The sequence below is a fragment of the Eretmochelys imbricata genome, chromosome 4 (assembly GCF_965152235.1).
Source record: "Eretmochelys imbricata isolate rEreImb1 chromosome 4, rEreImb1.hap1, whole genome shotgun sequence".
NCBI classification, from domain to species: Eukaryota; Metazoa; Chordata; order Testudines; family Cheloniidae; genus Eretmochelys; species Eretmochelys imbricata.
In genome coordinates, this window is record NC_135575.1 from 92424754 (window position 1) to 92439997 (window position 15244).

General features: G+C 40.4%; 1 protein-coding gene across 5 annotated transcripts in view; it reads left to right on the forward strand.

Annotated features, from left to right (window-relative positions):
- Nucleotides 1-15244, forward strand: part of CLOCK (clock circadian regulator) — a 95141-nt gene that overhangs the window by 54116 nt on the left and 25781 nt on the right. For all 5 annotated transcript variants that reach the window (XM_077815614.1, XM_077815615.1, XM_077815613.1 and 2 more), the window contains 3 exons: nucleotides 3787-3878; nucleotides 8195-8284; nucleotides 14148-14268. In XM_077815614.1, coding sequence (XP_077671740.1) covers nucleotides 3787-3878; nucleotides 8195-8284; nucleotides 14148-14268 — 303 coding nt within the window. The remainder of the gene's footprint in view (nucleotides 1-3786; nucleotides 3879-8194; nucleotides 8285-14147; nucleotides 14269-15244) is intronic.

Consider the following 15244-nt stretch of genomic DNA (forward strand, 5'->3'; position numbering starts at 1 on the left):
CCCTTTCATACATAATAATTCTAAAGCTACTTCTTGGGCAGACTTCTGAAAGAAATTAGGATTTTTTATTTTACTTTTGTGTCACTTTTCTGAATGATTTTTAGTAGCTGCTTTATAGTACTGTTAGTGTCTGATCTCTGGGAATAAACTGAAGGATTAGCATTTTCTTGTCAGTCTGCTAAGTTATTTTCTGTGTAGTTTACTAATTCCATTGAAATCCTCAGTTTAAAGAAACTTCAGTATGACAAGAGAATTTTCTGCTTTGAGAAAATTGCCCTTATTCATTCCAGTGTCTAAACTAAGGAAGTTTAATAATATATTAACAGGATGGATGATTCTTCCTCTCCACGGTGGTTGAGTTTGATTCAAAAGTATCTTATTTTCTCTCAGTCTTTAAGACAGCCATGGCTTCCCCCACACCTAGTTTTTCTTCTTGTTCTTTATACATTAATATAGCACCTTGCAGTTCATGCTGGTAGATGTGAGATTAAAAAAAAAATTGTTTACAAATGTACTCCTAATTATACATGCTCATTATACTAATATACTGTAAAGTCAGCCTTCCAGTCTCAGCAGCTCAGAGTTTATTGTATGCTAGCCAAAAACAAGAAAACTGAAACAAAACACTGTCTACTAGGTAACACCCAGGGGATATGATGAAGAGAAGTTGCCCTCGGCAACTTTTGAGCAGAATATACTCTCTTTCCCAGGAGGAGGTGGAGAAGTAAGAAATAGATAAGGGTAATATAACCCATGTGAAACAGATGGATAATATAACAACCAAAGGTGGGAAGGTGATACATACATATACTTATCCACATGTTCATATGGTGATTGTCAATACAACTTTCATCACATGGTTATGCTTGTATGCCTGTTGTATGTCCTGTGTTTGAGTATTATGGTTACTGTCCTAATAGCAGCAGATGCTTATTAGAACAATACCATTAAAACAGTTAAAATGGAACAAAAAAGAGAAAACATGCACGCATGTATTAATAGATTTAATAACATTAAATGTTTAGCCATTCTGTGCTATATTACTAAGACATGTTTAACATTGATACTTCTGAAAACACAGAAACAAATAAATCTAGTTTCAACCCCCCTATCTCCAAGGACACTCTGGAGTTTTTGTAATGTTTTCTTATTGACTAGTTATTACAAATAGGTGAAATATGCTACTGTTTTGTTTCATAATGATTTTATTGCTTGTATTTTTAATGGTTGTTTGCAACATTGGCATCCCAAAACATTTTAAAAAAAGTAAAAACCACCTCTTTAACAAATTAATCAGTCAACCAACAACAAAAAAATGCTTGAATCAGAGACTTTGCCCCAAAAGAGAAGTGCAAGGGTTTCTCTGAAGTTCACTAGAGATTATTGCTATTGATTTTACATGGAAGGCTCTCTCAGATGCTATGGTAATGCGTGACAGTAGAAAACCATAACTTAGATATCTCAGGCACTTAACATCTGGGGTAGGCATTTTTTCTTGTTTTGTTCAAATTGAAATAAACAAGTAAGCTTCCAGAGTAATGGATTAGTACAATTGATACCAGATTGGTGCACTTGAATCAGTACCACGCTGTAAATAATAAACTGCCTCCTTTATCAGAATTATTTTTAAAATTAACCATTTCACAAATGAAGAAACACATTGGAAATTGAAGTTTGTGTTAAAATGCAATTTCAAAAATGTGACCACTAACAAACATAGTGAGAATAATACCTGCCCCACTAACGGAGGATATGGGCCCACCATTTGTTCAAATTTACAATCTAGGGATCTGGTCAAACTCTGAGCTGCAATTAGAAGATCAAGTACATCAACAGCCAGGACAGCTTTTTATCATTTAAGTACAACCAGGAGGTTGTGACTGTTCTTCTCTGCTTTGGTGGTCATTTGTGTCTTTATCACTTTAAGATTAGACTACTTCAACTTACTCTGCATGGCCTTAAAATCGACCAGAAACTGAAGCTAGTGCAGAATTGCTCAGCCTTTTTATTAAACAGAATGTCTTGCCACACGCGTATTCAGGCCATGCTTGATGACCTGCACTGGCTTCCTGAGGGTTTCCAGGTGAATTTTAAACTCTTTGTCTCATTTACCTGCTTGAAAAACCACCTCTATTTTCATGTCATTAGTTGTGATTAGTGGAGCTAAAGCTCCGCTGGTACAAATGAGATGGGGTGGTTTATAGGATGTTCTGTGTAGTGTTCCGTATTTGCCATGATCTTCCTTCCCTCCACTCTCTGTCTAAAATTGTCTAAAACTAATGACCTTTTGGATATGCTGGATATCAACCTCTCCATCCCCAGGGATTTGAAAACAGGAGTATTGTGGAGATGGTGAATTGTTAGAGCGTGTTGCTTATTATCAGTTATTGGGGCAAAGTTCACATTCGGTCATACCCCAGAGCGACATGCACTGATCTTGATACAACTGGCAGTTTCCATTCCATAGAGGCCTAGAACTAGAATGTTTAAGTCAGATCTGAGGGTTGGCTAAACTCCATAGGAAAGCCTGCACAGTGCTACTCCATACTCTTCTTGGCTTTAGCATTACCTAGAAGTCATTCATTTTTAAGAGCACTACATTCAGACATATTTTTTAAAGTTCCTCTGAAGCTATCCAAGTGAAACAAACTGTTTATTATTGTTTCTGAACTTTATACTGTTTACAGATTAATATCACTTTGTTTTCCAGTGTCACATTGAGTATACTTCCAGTGATTGGAAAATTGGGGCCCATTTCATAATTGTGGCAATATGCATCCATAGGGTTCTTTATGTAATTGAATATGGCATCTATTTTTGTGCAACAAGGATTTGAACTCCAGTATATGCGTTTCCTTTTTCCTGTTTGTAAAGCCATTTTACTGTAGGAAACAAATTGACGTCATTATTCTATAATAAAAACGTACACTTTTATACACATCCTAAAGATCCTAAAATGCATTAAGAGGAAATACGCAAAATAACCTAATATACAAACATCCTAGAGTGTTTTATAGCTGCACACCGAAAAACCACTTCATCCACCACTGGAGTTGAAACACAACAGTTATTTTCCAGCGCACACCACCAATAATGCTCAAGTTTAGGACAGAAAGTGACAGTTACTTTATGCAACTGAAACTCGGAGAATTTTAGTAGGCAGAATAGAATTACTAGAGTTGACCAGGATACAAGAGTTATAATAGTCTGTTATGAAAAGTGCCATGGGATTATTAAGGACCAAAATTGATCAGAACTTTGGTCTACATGTCTCTTGAAAAAAGATGGTACCCCCAACAGAGCAGTGCCCCCAACATGATGGGGCATTAGTTCAATAAGGTCTTGGAGGGAACAGTGCTATCTGTGATATGATCAAATCCACCTCTGAAGCATACAGGTTTTTCCTGGAGAGCTATTGTCCAAATTCTTATTCAGCGTAACAGTATGTTAACTTGAGATCTGACAGAATCACAGCACAAGGTGATTTGACTGCAGCTGTGTGAATACAAGTTTCTCCTAGCATTGTCTACCTACTCTCTAAGACAGAATGTTGTCATGCTGTTGGATAACTTTTCCATTTTTTAATCACCCTTCCAGGAACTAACGTTCTGGTATGATGAGTGGACGGCAGAAGGGAATGGAAAAAACTGGCTATTTTTTTTCCTTCTTCAAATTACAGCAGACTAAAGAGCTTTCCCCTAATTCATATAATTCAGCGGTGTGAAGTAATTGCTTCCAGGAGTGTGAATCATAAATGAATATTCATATATATTTTTCTGATTACAGAAATCACTGCACAGTCAGATGCCAGTGAAATTCGACAGGACTGGAAACCTACATTCCTTAGTAATGAAGAGTTCACACAGTTAATGTTGGAGGTACATTATTATTTCTTTCTTTTTGAAAAGAGAGGATTCTCCTTAGCAAACTATCACTATGTGATGATAGAATCTTTTAGCTTAATGGTATTCCTTTCCAAATCCATATTTTAATTGCAACACTATCTACCTAGAAATCTGCAAATAAGTATCTTTACAAATGTAATTTTAACTAAATGTGTTATAATATACTGTAAGTACAAAAGCGTACTATTAAGTTTATGAAAACTGTTCTTTAAAATGGATTAAAATATTTCTAATCACTATAATTAGAAATAATTTTTAAAAAGGCATACACAAAGATGACTGGTACCTTTATGGCGGTGTTAATTTAGTTTTTTGTGCTTAAACCAAATGCTAGTTACCAAAGCTATTCAACATATTCTCTTCTTGATTGGAAGTGTGGCTATAGCTTGTAAAAAGAGTATGCATAATAAAAAATGTACATTGTGTATCTGCATATTACCCACAAAAAACCTATGTTAAAAAGCAGATTATTGAGGTTGCAAAGTCAAGTGCTCAGAAGTTAGGAAATGCATTAAGGTTGCCTGTGAAACTTTAATTCAAACCCTTGTGCATATGCATTATGCTACAGTCTTTAATTACATCATCACATATTACTTTTTCTCAATTAGTGCATAGAATGGGAAGGGCTCACTTAATGAGCAGATATTCACTATTTTGTTTCCCCCCCTCCGTGGTGTTTAATGTGTAGCCCTTGACCTTATTTACTGCACACTATTCAAATTCTGCTCTGAAGATTGAATTATTAGTTTCCTCATGGGCTTTTCTGTGGTGCTTACCACTATAATATCAGACTGCTTCATAAGCATCAATTTTGACAAAACTCCTGGAAAGTGAGGGAGTGGTATAATCCCCATTTTACGGATGGGTAACTGAGGCACAGAGAGATGCCGGTCAAAATAATACCTACCTCTTGTGTAGTGCTTTTCATCAATAAATCTCAAACCACATACAAAGAAGGTAAGTGTAATTACACCTATTTTACAGATGAGGAAACTGAAACACAAAGTTAGGAAGTGACTGGCCCAAGGTCACCAAGCAGGCAAGTAGCAAAGCTGGGAATAGAACCCAGTTCTCCTGAGTCCCCGTCCAGTGCTCTGTCCACTAGGCAACACTTCCTCCCCTTCAGGAAAGTTTTGTCCAACTTGGAACTTGCTAACAGATGAGGTACAGCAAGCACTTAAAGAGCTAAAAGATTATCTTGTTTAGAAATCCAAACAGCTGGGAGAAAGCCAGTAGAAAGTAAGAGAAGCACTCGTGAGCGTGGCCCTGAGAGGGAGCAGAGAGACAGAGCTTCTTGGGGCACAGAGCTGGTTGCAGAGGCAGACTAGGAAACTGTAAGCAAGGAAGCTGCCTGCTGTTTTTCAATGGTGTTCCAGGGGAACAGAACTTCCCTGCAATTTTGTGTTTATACAAAGAAATTTGACTCATCATTCATTTCTCCTTGTAGGGGAAACAAATATGTGAGGCCCTGAATATGGGTTAACCACTTGGGCCAAGAGGGGCAATACTGGCAACAAAAGTATAAACTAATTCTGGGTTTACAATTTGTTACACATAGGACCTGATTTTTCAGAATGCTGAGCATTGTGTACCACTTCATATGTTCAAAGCACAACTTCCATTGACTTCTGTTGAGACTGAGAGTGCTCAACGCTTATGCAAATCAGACCCCAGGATCTCAAGTTGAGTGCCCAGAAACAATGACTACCTGTGAAAAATCTGGTTTAAGCAACTTGCCCAGTATCACTTAGGAACTTTGTGGAAGAGGCAGGGATAGAATCAGGTTCTCACAGGCATTATTTGACTGCCTTAACCATGAGACCATCCTTTGTTCAGCCCCATTGGAAGAAAGACAGTAGGTAGTGGATGTGGAATAAAGCCACAGCTTTAATCACTTAAAATATCTGGAACTATTTGGCAATAAATTGTACAATATAGTTCATCATCATTTCCTTAAACATTACCATCTCTTGTTGTCACTTCTCCCTCTTTCCAACTTGCTCCCTGACCCCCACCACCCTCCCTTTGTCTGAACGTTAAGAGGGCTATAAAAGCAGGTGGGTTGGCTCCCCACTATACCAGATGTAGGAGCCTCGAACCCCCTTCCTCCATTCCCATAATGGATGCTTTCTTTCCAATCCTTTCCCAGTCCATTTTATCTGATAACTGTATCCCTTCCATTTATCTGCCCTGGATATCTGTTGCCTCCCCTTCATCTTGCATGGTCCTCTCACCTCAGCTTTCTTCCCCCTTCCACTCCTGTGGCTACCACCCATATTTCTGCCGGCACCATCGTTGCCCCAGTTGGGTGGTAGCAAAAGGCACAGGCAAGGACTTGGCTGCTAAACCCATCAACAACAACGTGGCCCGCTCAGTCAGCAAGAAGGGCCAGGGCAAGAAAAAAGGGAAAGAGCCCTGCCCAGTTGGCTTCTTCCATTGCAGCAGCTGCTACTGCCATGGCCCAGCTACTGGCAAGTGTTCACCCTCCCTGTGCTGTCTCTTCCATCAGCTCTGGGATTGCCTACCCTTCAGCTCCACAGGCATACAGCCCTACCCACTGCCCCATCACCATCTGCAGTGGCCCCTCCATCCACCATTGCCACTACTGCTGCTGCTGTCATCTCCTCCTTCTCCATCTATGGCACTCAGGGCCCCCTCTCCCTTCCCTGAATAGGAGGCACTGTGTTTGCTGTCTCCTAGTGGCCGCCTCATCCCACATCGAAACCTGTGTGCAGGTGTAGGCTCAGATGGTGGGGCCCATGGACATTGTGATGGCTTCTAAGATGTACAGAAAGGTCGTCGTCTTCCTGGCAGCAGAGGTTGCTGCCCAGAAGGCGGTGCAGAAGGGCATTTTGGTGGGGGTCTCTTTGTTTCCCTCAAGCTCTTGGAAGACCTGAGAATACAGTGATGCTTAGTTCCTGTCCCGTCCTTTCTCCCCAGTGCTACCCTCCTGCTTGCCCTCTCATCCCTGGGGAAACTGGTCTCCCCTCTTAGTCTTCCTTCTCTGGGGTGCAAGTATCTCTTCCTCAGTCACATGCTCTTATTCCATAGACATTGAAGTCACCATCCAATTGCTGCTGGAGATTGGAGGGGTCCTTTGTGGTATTCTGTCAGGACTCCCTTTATCACATACATTACTAGTTGGGGCAGGCTCAGTGATTCATTTGCTGGGCTGCAGGGTACATCTGAAGGGACTGTCCCTTGGCCTAGAAAAGATGAGCGTTAGGTGCCTCTGAATCCCAGGAGGGAGAACGCCCCTTCCCCTGTTGTCCTGTCCCCACCTGCTCCAACTCCTGTTCTATTACCCTTGCCTACTGAGCCTACCCCTGCTCAGTAACAACACCAATGATGTTTGGGTGCTGGTAACGAGGCGGTTAGCTCAGCAAATGCAAGTCATGGGCCCAGGACCTCCCTCTTGACCCAGGGAAGGGGAGAAGGCTTCTCATATGTCAACTGGTGGAGGGGGTGTTGCTAAACTTACTTCCTCACTACCTCCATTTCTGTTCTCCTGAAGTGGTATGGTATGTTACCATGCAAGGATAAGGATTTCCACTGAAATCAGTGGGACTACTACTATTATTTTGGGTGATCAGGTACTACTCCAAGTAACAAGAATGCCAGAATTGTGCTCTTAATTAGGAATGTTAAAGCTTACTCAAATTTTAAACCACTAATTAAAGCAGCCACAGGTAAGTTTTATTAAAACCCATGGCCTTCCCATTTCTTAATTTTAAACTGAGGTGGTGAATATTTATTTTCTATGGAGTTTCTTTAGGAAAGAATTGGAACTTCAGAGATTTTAATAATTGAAATCTACTATTTCCTCCTTCTCTTTCTACCCTTCATCCTTTTTCCTCTTCCCTCTCTCCGATTTTTTTATGCCTATTATTATTTTCTCTTTTTTTCAATCTCCATTTTCCCATTTAGCACTACCTTGCTTCCTTGTCATTCCATGTTCTTTTTTTAAAGACTAGAATTCTAGTAGGGTAGGGGTGGGAGAAGAGGGAAACAAACCTGCCAATAGTTAGATCTATCTCCTAACCAAAGTTTTGTAAATTATAGATGGCTTTTTGAGAACACAACAGTATGAAAAATTATAATGGTAAAGCTAATATAGTACAAATGACGTTCAAAGGTATTAGTGATAACACATGCTCTCATTGTTTTTAGAGTAAGTAAAATGAAATCAATCTAGCCTTCATTCTTATGTTAAATATAGATTTTTTGATTTGTCATGTGCATTGTACTATGTTCCTTTTCATTTAACTGCCCATTATGTTTAATTTCAGGCTCTTGATGGTTTTTTTTTAGCAATCATGACAGATGGAAGTATAATATATGTGTCTGAAAGTGTAACTCCCTTACTTGAACATTTGCCAGTAAGTATGAACTGCTTCCAGTAAGATATCAGCGTTAGTCTATGGACTAGGTTTTGCTGCAAGCACTATTAACCTTCCACCTCTCAAAGCACTTGGAGCACAGACAATATATGTTCTGTCCCAAAACCTCTGTTTTTCCTCTAAAACACCGCCCCCCCTCGGTTATTGATCTGTCCCCAATCTTAATCTCCTCATTTGGAAAAGAGGAATACACACTCTCCTCAGAGGCCACTGTTACTGTTATTCCATTACTCATCAGCTGAGCCTGCTAAAGAGAAGCATGGTTGGTACTCTTGAAACTACTGTCCACTGATCTTTAGTTACCCTGGTCACTTTCCAAACTCGGGACTCACCAGGAACAAATATGCTATTGCTGCTTGACTGGGCTGACTCTTATATGTCATATTTGTACTGCATCTCATTCATCTTTATTTGTACTGCTAATCTCATTGATATATTTACTCTCTAGTCCATGCTAGTATAGGTGTCACTTGGGAGTGTTACTCTTCTGAAACCAAAGCAAATAGTATTTTAAAGGGAGAACAGTGCTTATATAAAATTCTTTATCAATTATAAACCTGAGGCAAAAAACAATAGTTGTGTCAGACTGGATCTGATTTATAAATGTCTATAAAACGTATCCACATTGACTATTTTTTACCAATGGTTCTGCAAGGCAAAAAATTAACCTTTGATGTGAACTGTGTTAGAATGAGAACTTGTCTTAAAATGAGAAACACATAAATGACTCAGTTTTCCAAATAAACAAAATTAACATTTCCTCAACTCCAAAAAGTTGGTTCCAGAGGGACAACTTTTAAGTTCAATTTTTTCTTTTTAAGACATATCTTCTGTGGTTGTTTTCTTTGGAGATTTTGTTCATGTATTTGTGCATAGAAACAGTATCAGTAATACTTTCTTGTTATCTAAGAAGAGCTCTATGAAGCTTGAAAGCTTGTACCTTCCACCAACAGAAGTTGGTCCAAGAAAAGATGATACCTCACCTACCTTGTCTCACCTCTGTTTTTGTTTTTCAAGATGATTTTAAATCTTCATTGCCACCAAGAGGCAAAAATGTGTACTGATATTTTAAATCAACAGTACACAATTTGACTCCAATGCTTCACTATTTGAAATTATCAGAGCACAGGAAAGACAGTAGGTTCCAGTATGCTTTTACATATATGTATCTGTGTTGTGTTTACAGTAACGTTTATTTCTTTTTCCAGTTGTGTCCCTGTTGGTGATTCACATTAGGTGCGCCTACACCCTTGATTGGAGATTTTTTTGTACTAGTGCCTGCTGGACCAGTGCATGAGTCCCACACATCTTGTCCCATGCCGAGGCTACATGCGGCTTTGCGGGCCCTTTTCAACTGCCTTCGGCCAGAGACGGAGTCTACTGTGCTCCTGTTCGCTCTAGTATTCTATAATTAGTTAGTTACCTTGTAGTCTCTATAGCTGTTGGAACAGCTGTTCCTTTTATTTTCATTTCCTTTAACTAACTAAATAATGAAAAAAACATTTTATTACTATGTAGTTAGATAGCAGTTAATAGCTTTCCCTTTTTAGGGGTCATTTTTTATTATATTACTCAGGAATGCCACACTCTCCTGGGTTCAAATGGTGCTTCTCCCGCAGTGCAGTGATTACCATTCAGTGACTGACATTTCCCCGTGTCTCCACTGTTTGGGAGATAACATGTATCCCCAGTAAGTGCAAGATCAAGTTTAAACTTCTGATGATGAAGCAAGCTTTGTGACCACCTTTGGATCCTAGGGCGGAGGACTACACTGTACATAGACATTCCAGTACCACCAGTGCCCTGTCCACATCAAGACCTTGGTCATTGGAAACTGCTAGAGATGGAGGCAGTACCATAGCACTAAATACATCTAAGGTACCAAAATCCTCAGTGGAGGTAGCCTTGACATCTGCTTCTAAGCAGAAGGGTATAAGGAGTAAATCAAGATTTTGTTGGAGGTCACTGACGCATAAGAGTCAACATGCAGAGTTGCATGCAACATGCAAAAGAGTTGCATGCAAACTCCAGGTGATTCTAATACTGCAAAAGCAAAGAGGAGTCTTTTGTCTAATGCAGTGTTGTTGTAGCCATATTGGTCCCAGGATCTTAGAGACACAAGGTGAGTGAGGTAATATCTTTTATTGGACCGACTTCTGTTGGTGAGAGAGACAAGCTTTCGAGCTTACACAGAGCTTTTCTTCAGGTCTGGGAAACTAACTCAAAGTGTCACTGCTAAACACAAGATTTAAACAGATTGTTTAGCATTAGTAGTTAACGCTTATTTTAAGGGACCAGTCAAGGTGAAGTTGCCTGTTAACACACCTCCAGTCATAAGCAGGAAAGGTGGGGGGTTGTTAGTGGGTTACAGATTGTTGCAATAAGCCATAAATCCGATGTCTAGCTACTCACTAAAAATCATGGACTGAATAGAGATACCGATTTATGGCTTATTGCAGCAATCTGTTCAAATTTTGTGTTTAGCAGTGACGCTTTGAGTTAGTTTCCCAGACCTGAAGAAAAACTCTGTGTAAGCTCGAAAGTGGGTCTCTCTCACCAACAGAAGTCGGTCCAATAAAAAATATTACCTCACCCACCTTGTGTCTCGGTTGTCTGACAGACTTTTTGCCCAGTTCAGGTGCCAGTACCCAGAGCAGCAGACACTGGTGACAAGTTTTAAACCCATACCTGAACAGCACTCGGTACTGGTAGCACAAAACTCAATGGTACCAAAGACCACTTGGCCATCTACAGTACTGATGGAATTAGATTAGACTTACACCTATGCCAGACATTCAGCACTAGCTGAATCCATACTGAAGCCATCCTCCATAGGTTCTTGCTTGACATCATCTTCGTTATTGTCAGTACCTCAATTTAGGCACCCTAAAGGCCTGCTAATATCTTCAGAGCCAGAGTATCCTCTGTTAATGAGTGGGGGGAGGGGAAGGTTGTCAGTGTCAAGACTCTGTCACTGACCCCGCTACATACTCACCCCCATCTACATTTCAAGCTGAACAGCTCTCTCCTCCGTTGGACTGTATGGAAGAGGACTCTTCAGACCCTCAAATATTGGTTGCACCGTTCCATTGTCTAGTCTAGGACACATCATTCTCCTTCTTATACTGATGTAATGAAGGAAGCTGGACCTCAATTAGGACCAACGTGGCAGGAACACAGATGGATGCCTCCACCTATGCCACCTCAGGCCTTCCTTGTACCCTTGGGTGTTCTGTCACCAGCAATTTACAGTGAAGTGATTATACCACATGAGGGAGCAGAAAAGGACCCATTATCAACCTGCTTTACTACTATCTATGCCAAAGGAGGAGACCTTTGAGGAGCAAGGATGGGTACGGAGGTGGCTCCACTTACTAATATTTCCTGTTCATCACCTGATGAGGCTGTGATGCCTCCACCGCTCTCTCTGATGTATGACTTCAGGCAGTTTCAAGAACTGATTAAGCAAATTTCAGACATCCTTTCAGATACCGTTAAGTGACTCAAGAGTCTAACAATAAACTCCTGGATATGTTGTACACTTTGACATCTTTGAGGATCACCAGTCCAGTTGGAGCCCGTTAAGACTGTTAAGCAGTGTGGTAACTGTGGTTTCCCAACTTGCAAGAGAGCGCATAAAAAATATTATGTCCCTGCCAGGGAATCAGAGTTTCTCTTTTTTCACCCAGCTCCAAATTCCCGAGTAGTGGAGGCTGTTAATGAACAAGGCAGACATCATAGCTTGAAGTCCACCCCATATAGTAAGGGCCACAAGAGACTAGATCTTTTTGGTCACAAGTCTTACTCGTTAGCCATGCTTCCGAGTAGCAAATCATCACGTGCTCATGGCCAAATACAACTATTTAAGTTACAACAAATTTATTTTGTTTGTTGAGCACTTGCCGGAAGAACATCATGAACAATTTAAGGTCAACTCTTGGCAAATACATTACTTTGTGTCTCCTTGGATGCTGCAGATATGTCATCATGGTTTGTATCCACTGGAGTGGTCATGAGAAAAGCATCTTGAGTTCAGCTGTTGGGTTCCCCAAGAGAGGTCCAAAGTACCATTGATAACCTTCCTTTTGATGGTGGCAAGCTCTTTGTGGACTCGATGGATACATCTCTCCACACTTTAAAGGACTCGAAAACCATGCTGTTATCCTTAGGGATTTATATTTCTATATTAGAAGGAGATGTAATTGGTCTCAGATGGCACAAAGAGCATACCCAGTCCTTTTGTTCAACTTATCGTAGGCTATCTGAGCCCCCAGCCAAGATATTCTAAGAAAAAATTCCTTCAGCTACAGCTACATCTCCTCAGCCATGTACGTCCTCCAAGCAACAGTTTTGATGGTGTGGTCAAGAGTGTCAACCATCCAACAGACAGAGGATTACACCTGCAACCTCCTACCCCTCCCTTCTCTCAGGTGTCATCTCTCCCCTTTTGGGGCTGTATGGGAGAATATAAAATCAGACAAATGGGTTTTGGAAGCCGTAACATCTTGGTAAACTATCCATTTCAAATCCATCCCTTGTACCCATTCCTCCTCCCCATCCTTCTTCAGGAACTCTTCTTGCAATCAGTTGCTGGTGCAAGAGATTGCTTCTTCTGTGTTTAGGAGCAATGGAACCAGGTCCTGTACTAGCACAGGGGAAGGGGATTCTATTCGAAGTACTTCCTGATGTCCAAACCTGGAGGCCAATTTTACATCCCGTGTCTCTCAACAGATATGTAAAACAGCAGATATTCAGGATGGTGACCCTTGCAGCAATAATTCCCTTGTTATATTTAGGGGATTGGCTTGCAACTCTCAACCTACAAACAACATTGGACTAGTCAAGAAGCTATATTCCATACTCTAGATGTCAGGAGGGCATTACTCTTTTATCTAGAGAGAGGCCCAAACCATTTAGAAGATCTCCTAGACTGTTTGTAGCCACTGCAGAGAGAAACAAGGGTTTGGTCATTTCAAAACAGAGGTTATCAAAGTAGATCTCTGGATATATTAAAATTTCTTACAACCGAACTCACGTTCAACCCCTTTGAGAGTGATAGCACGTTCCACAGGAGCATCAAGTACTTCTGTAGCCTTACTTAAGGATGCACCAGTTGCAGTGGCAACTTGGTACTCTGTTCATGGTTTCTAATCATCATGTCTTGGTGTTTGCAGCTAGATCAGATGCTGCTGTAGGCAATGCAGTTCTCTTCTGTATTGGACTCTACTCCAAATCTCCTACCTCCTTAAGGGGGATATTGCTTGGAAGTCTCCTGAAGTGAAGCATCCATAGGAACACTACTCGAAGGAGAAGAGGTTACTTGTTCAGTAACTGCAGTTCTTCAAGGTGTGTCTCTCTCTGGGTGCTCCACTGCCCACCCTCCTTCCCCTCTGCTTCAGTGGAACTTTGTGGTGTTGGAGGAACTGAGGGTGGTTCACGTGCACAGCCCCATATAGCCTTGGTACAGGACATGGGGATCTGCGGGGCACATGCATGGGCTTCATGGACAATGCTACCAAAAAAACTTAGATCAAGGTTCAGGGTGCAGGCACACCTCATGTGGAGCACCCACAGGGGGCATATTTCGAAGTTCTCCAGTTACTGCACAAGGTAAGTAACTTCTCCAACAGTGTCAAAAATCTGTGCAATCAAGAGCTGATCACTTCTTGCAAAATGGTATTTTGTGCCTCAGAAGATGGTTTTGCTAAATCTATACTGTTTTTGTATGTTTGTTTTCTCATCCTTGACCTCTTTAATTGTTTTACATTAAAACAATGGGCTTTGCAAAGATGTCATGTCTTGCATTATTAAAATGTTTCTGAAATCTTTTTTTCTTTTTCAGTCTGATCTTGTGGATCAGAGTATATTTAATTTTATCCCAGAGGGGGAACATTCAGAGGTTTATAAAATACTGTCTACTCATCTGCTGGAAAGTGATTCATTGACACAAGAGTATTTAAAATGTAAGTTGTATTGCTAAAAAATCTGCTCGATGTGGGAGTCTTATCATAGAGTCTTTATATGGGCAACTCGGTTTCGGTGGAAGTAAATGCATATGGGATTTCAGGGTGAAACTTACAGCCTTAAAGGAAAAAGATGATTCATAGTCATTTTATTCTCTGAAGTAAATCGATATTTTATTTTAAAGTTTCCCAGTGACCAAATAACATTGCATGTCATAAATATTTCCAAAACACAGAGAAAGTATTTCTGTTTATAATTTATTGTCACATAATCATAGCAGCTGGAGAAGATGAAGACCTATTACGTCATACACAATTGGAATCATACTTCCAGGCACTTCCCATTAGGCTGCTGTCCATGGAAACTTCCCTTGTAGGAGTTCCACTCTTCTGTGGCTTCTCTATAAAGCTGAAGAATGGAGAGTGAGTGCTGCTGAGCCCTTCCAAACACAAATCCCATAGTTTCCTATCCACTACATTGGGTAATTCTATGTTGGAAAAAAATAAAATGCCACAGCCATTTTTTTTCCATCGCAGCATTTATAGTAAATTCTTTATTAAATATGTTGTTTGCAGTAGTGTTGTTGCCATGTTGGTCCCAGGATATGAGAGACACAAAGTAGGTGAAGTATTATCTTTTATTGGACCAACTTCTGTCAGTGGAAAGATCAAGCTTTTGAGCTATACCAACCTCTTCTTCCGGTCTAGGAAAGGAAATCAGAGTGTCTGAGCTAAATACAAGTTGGGACAGATTGCTAAGCATAAGGGAAAAGGGATAAGGCATGTTGTGGGAAGCCACTTGAAAGGAAATCTGCAATTGAGGGTTATATTGTTATTCATAGGGGGTTTGACGAAGGTGATTAGGGATAGCAGGCAGTGGGGTGTGTTACAAATTATTGTAATGAGCCCTAAAACTAGTGTCCCTATTGAATCTATAGTTTTTGGTGTCTAGCAGATTTATGAATTTAAGTTCCCA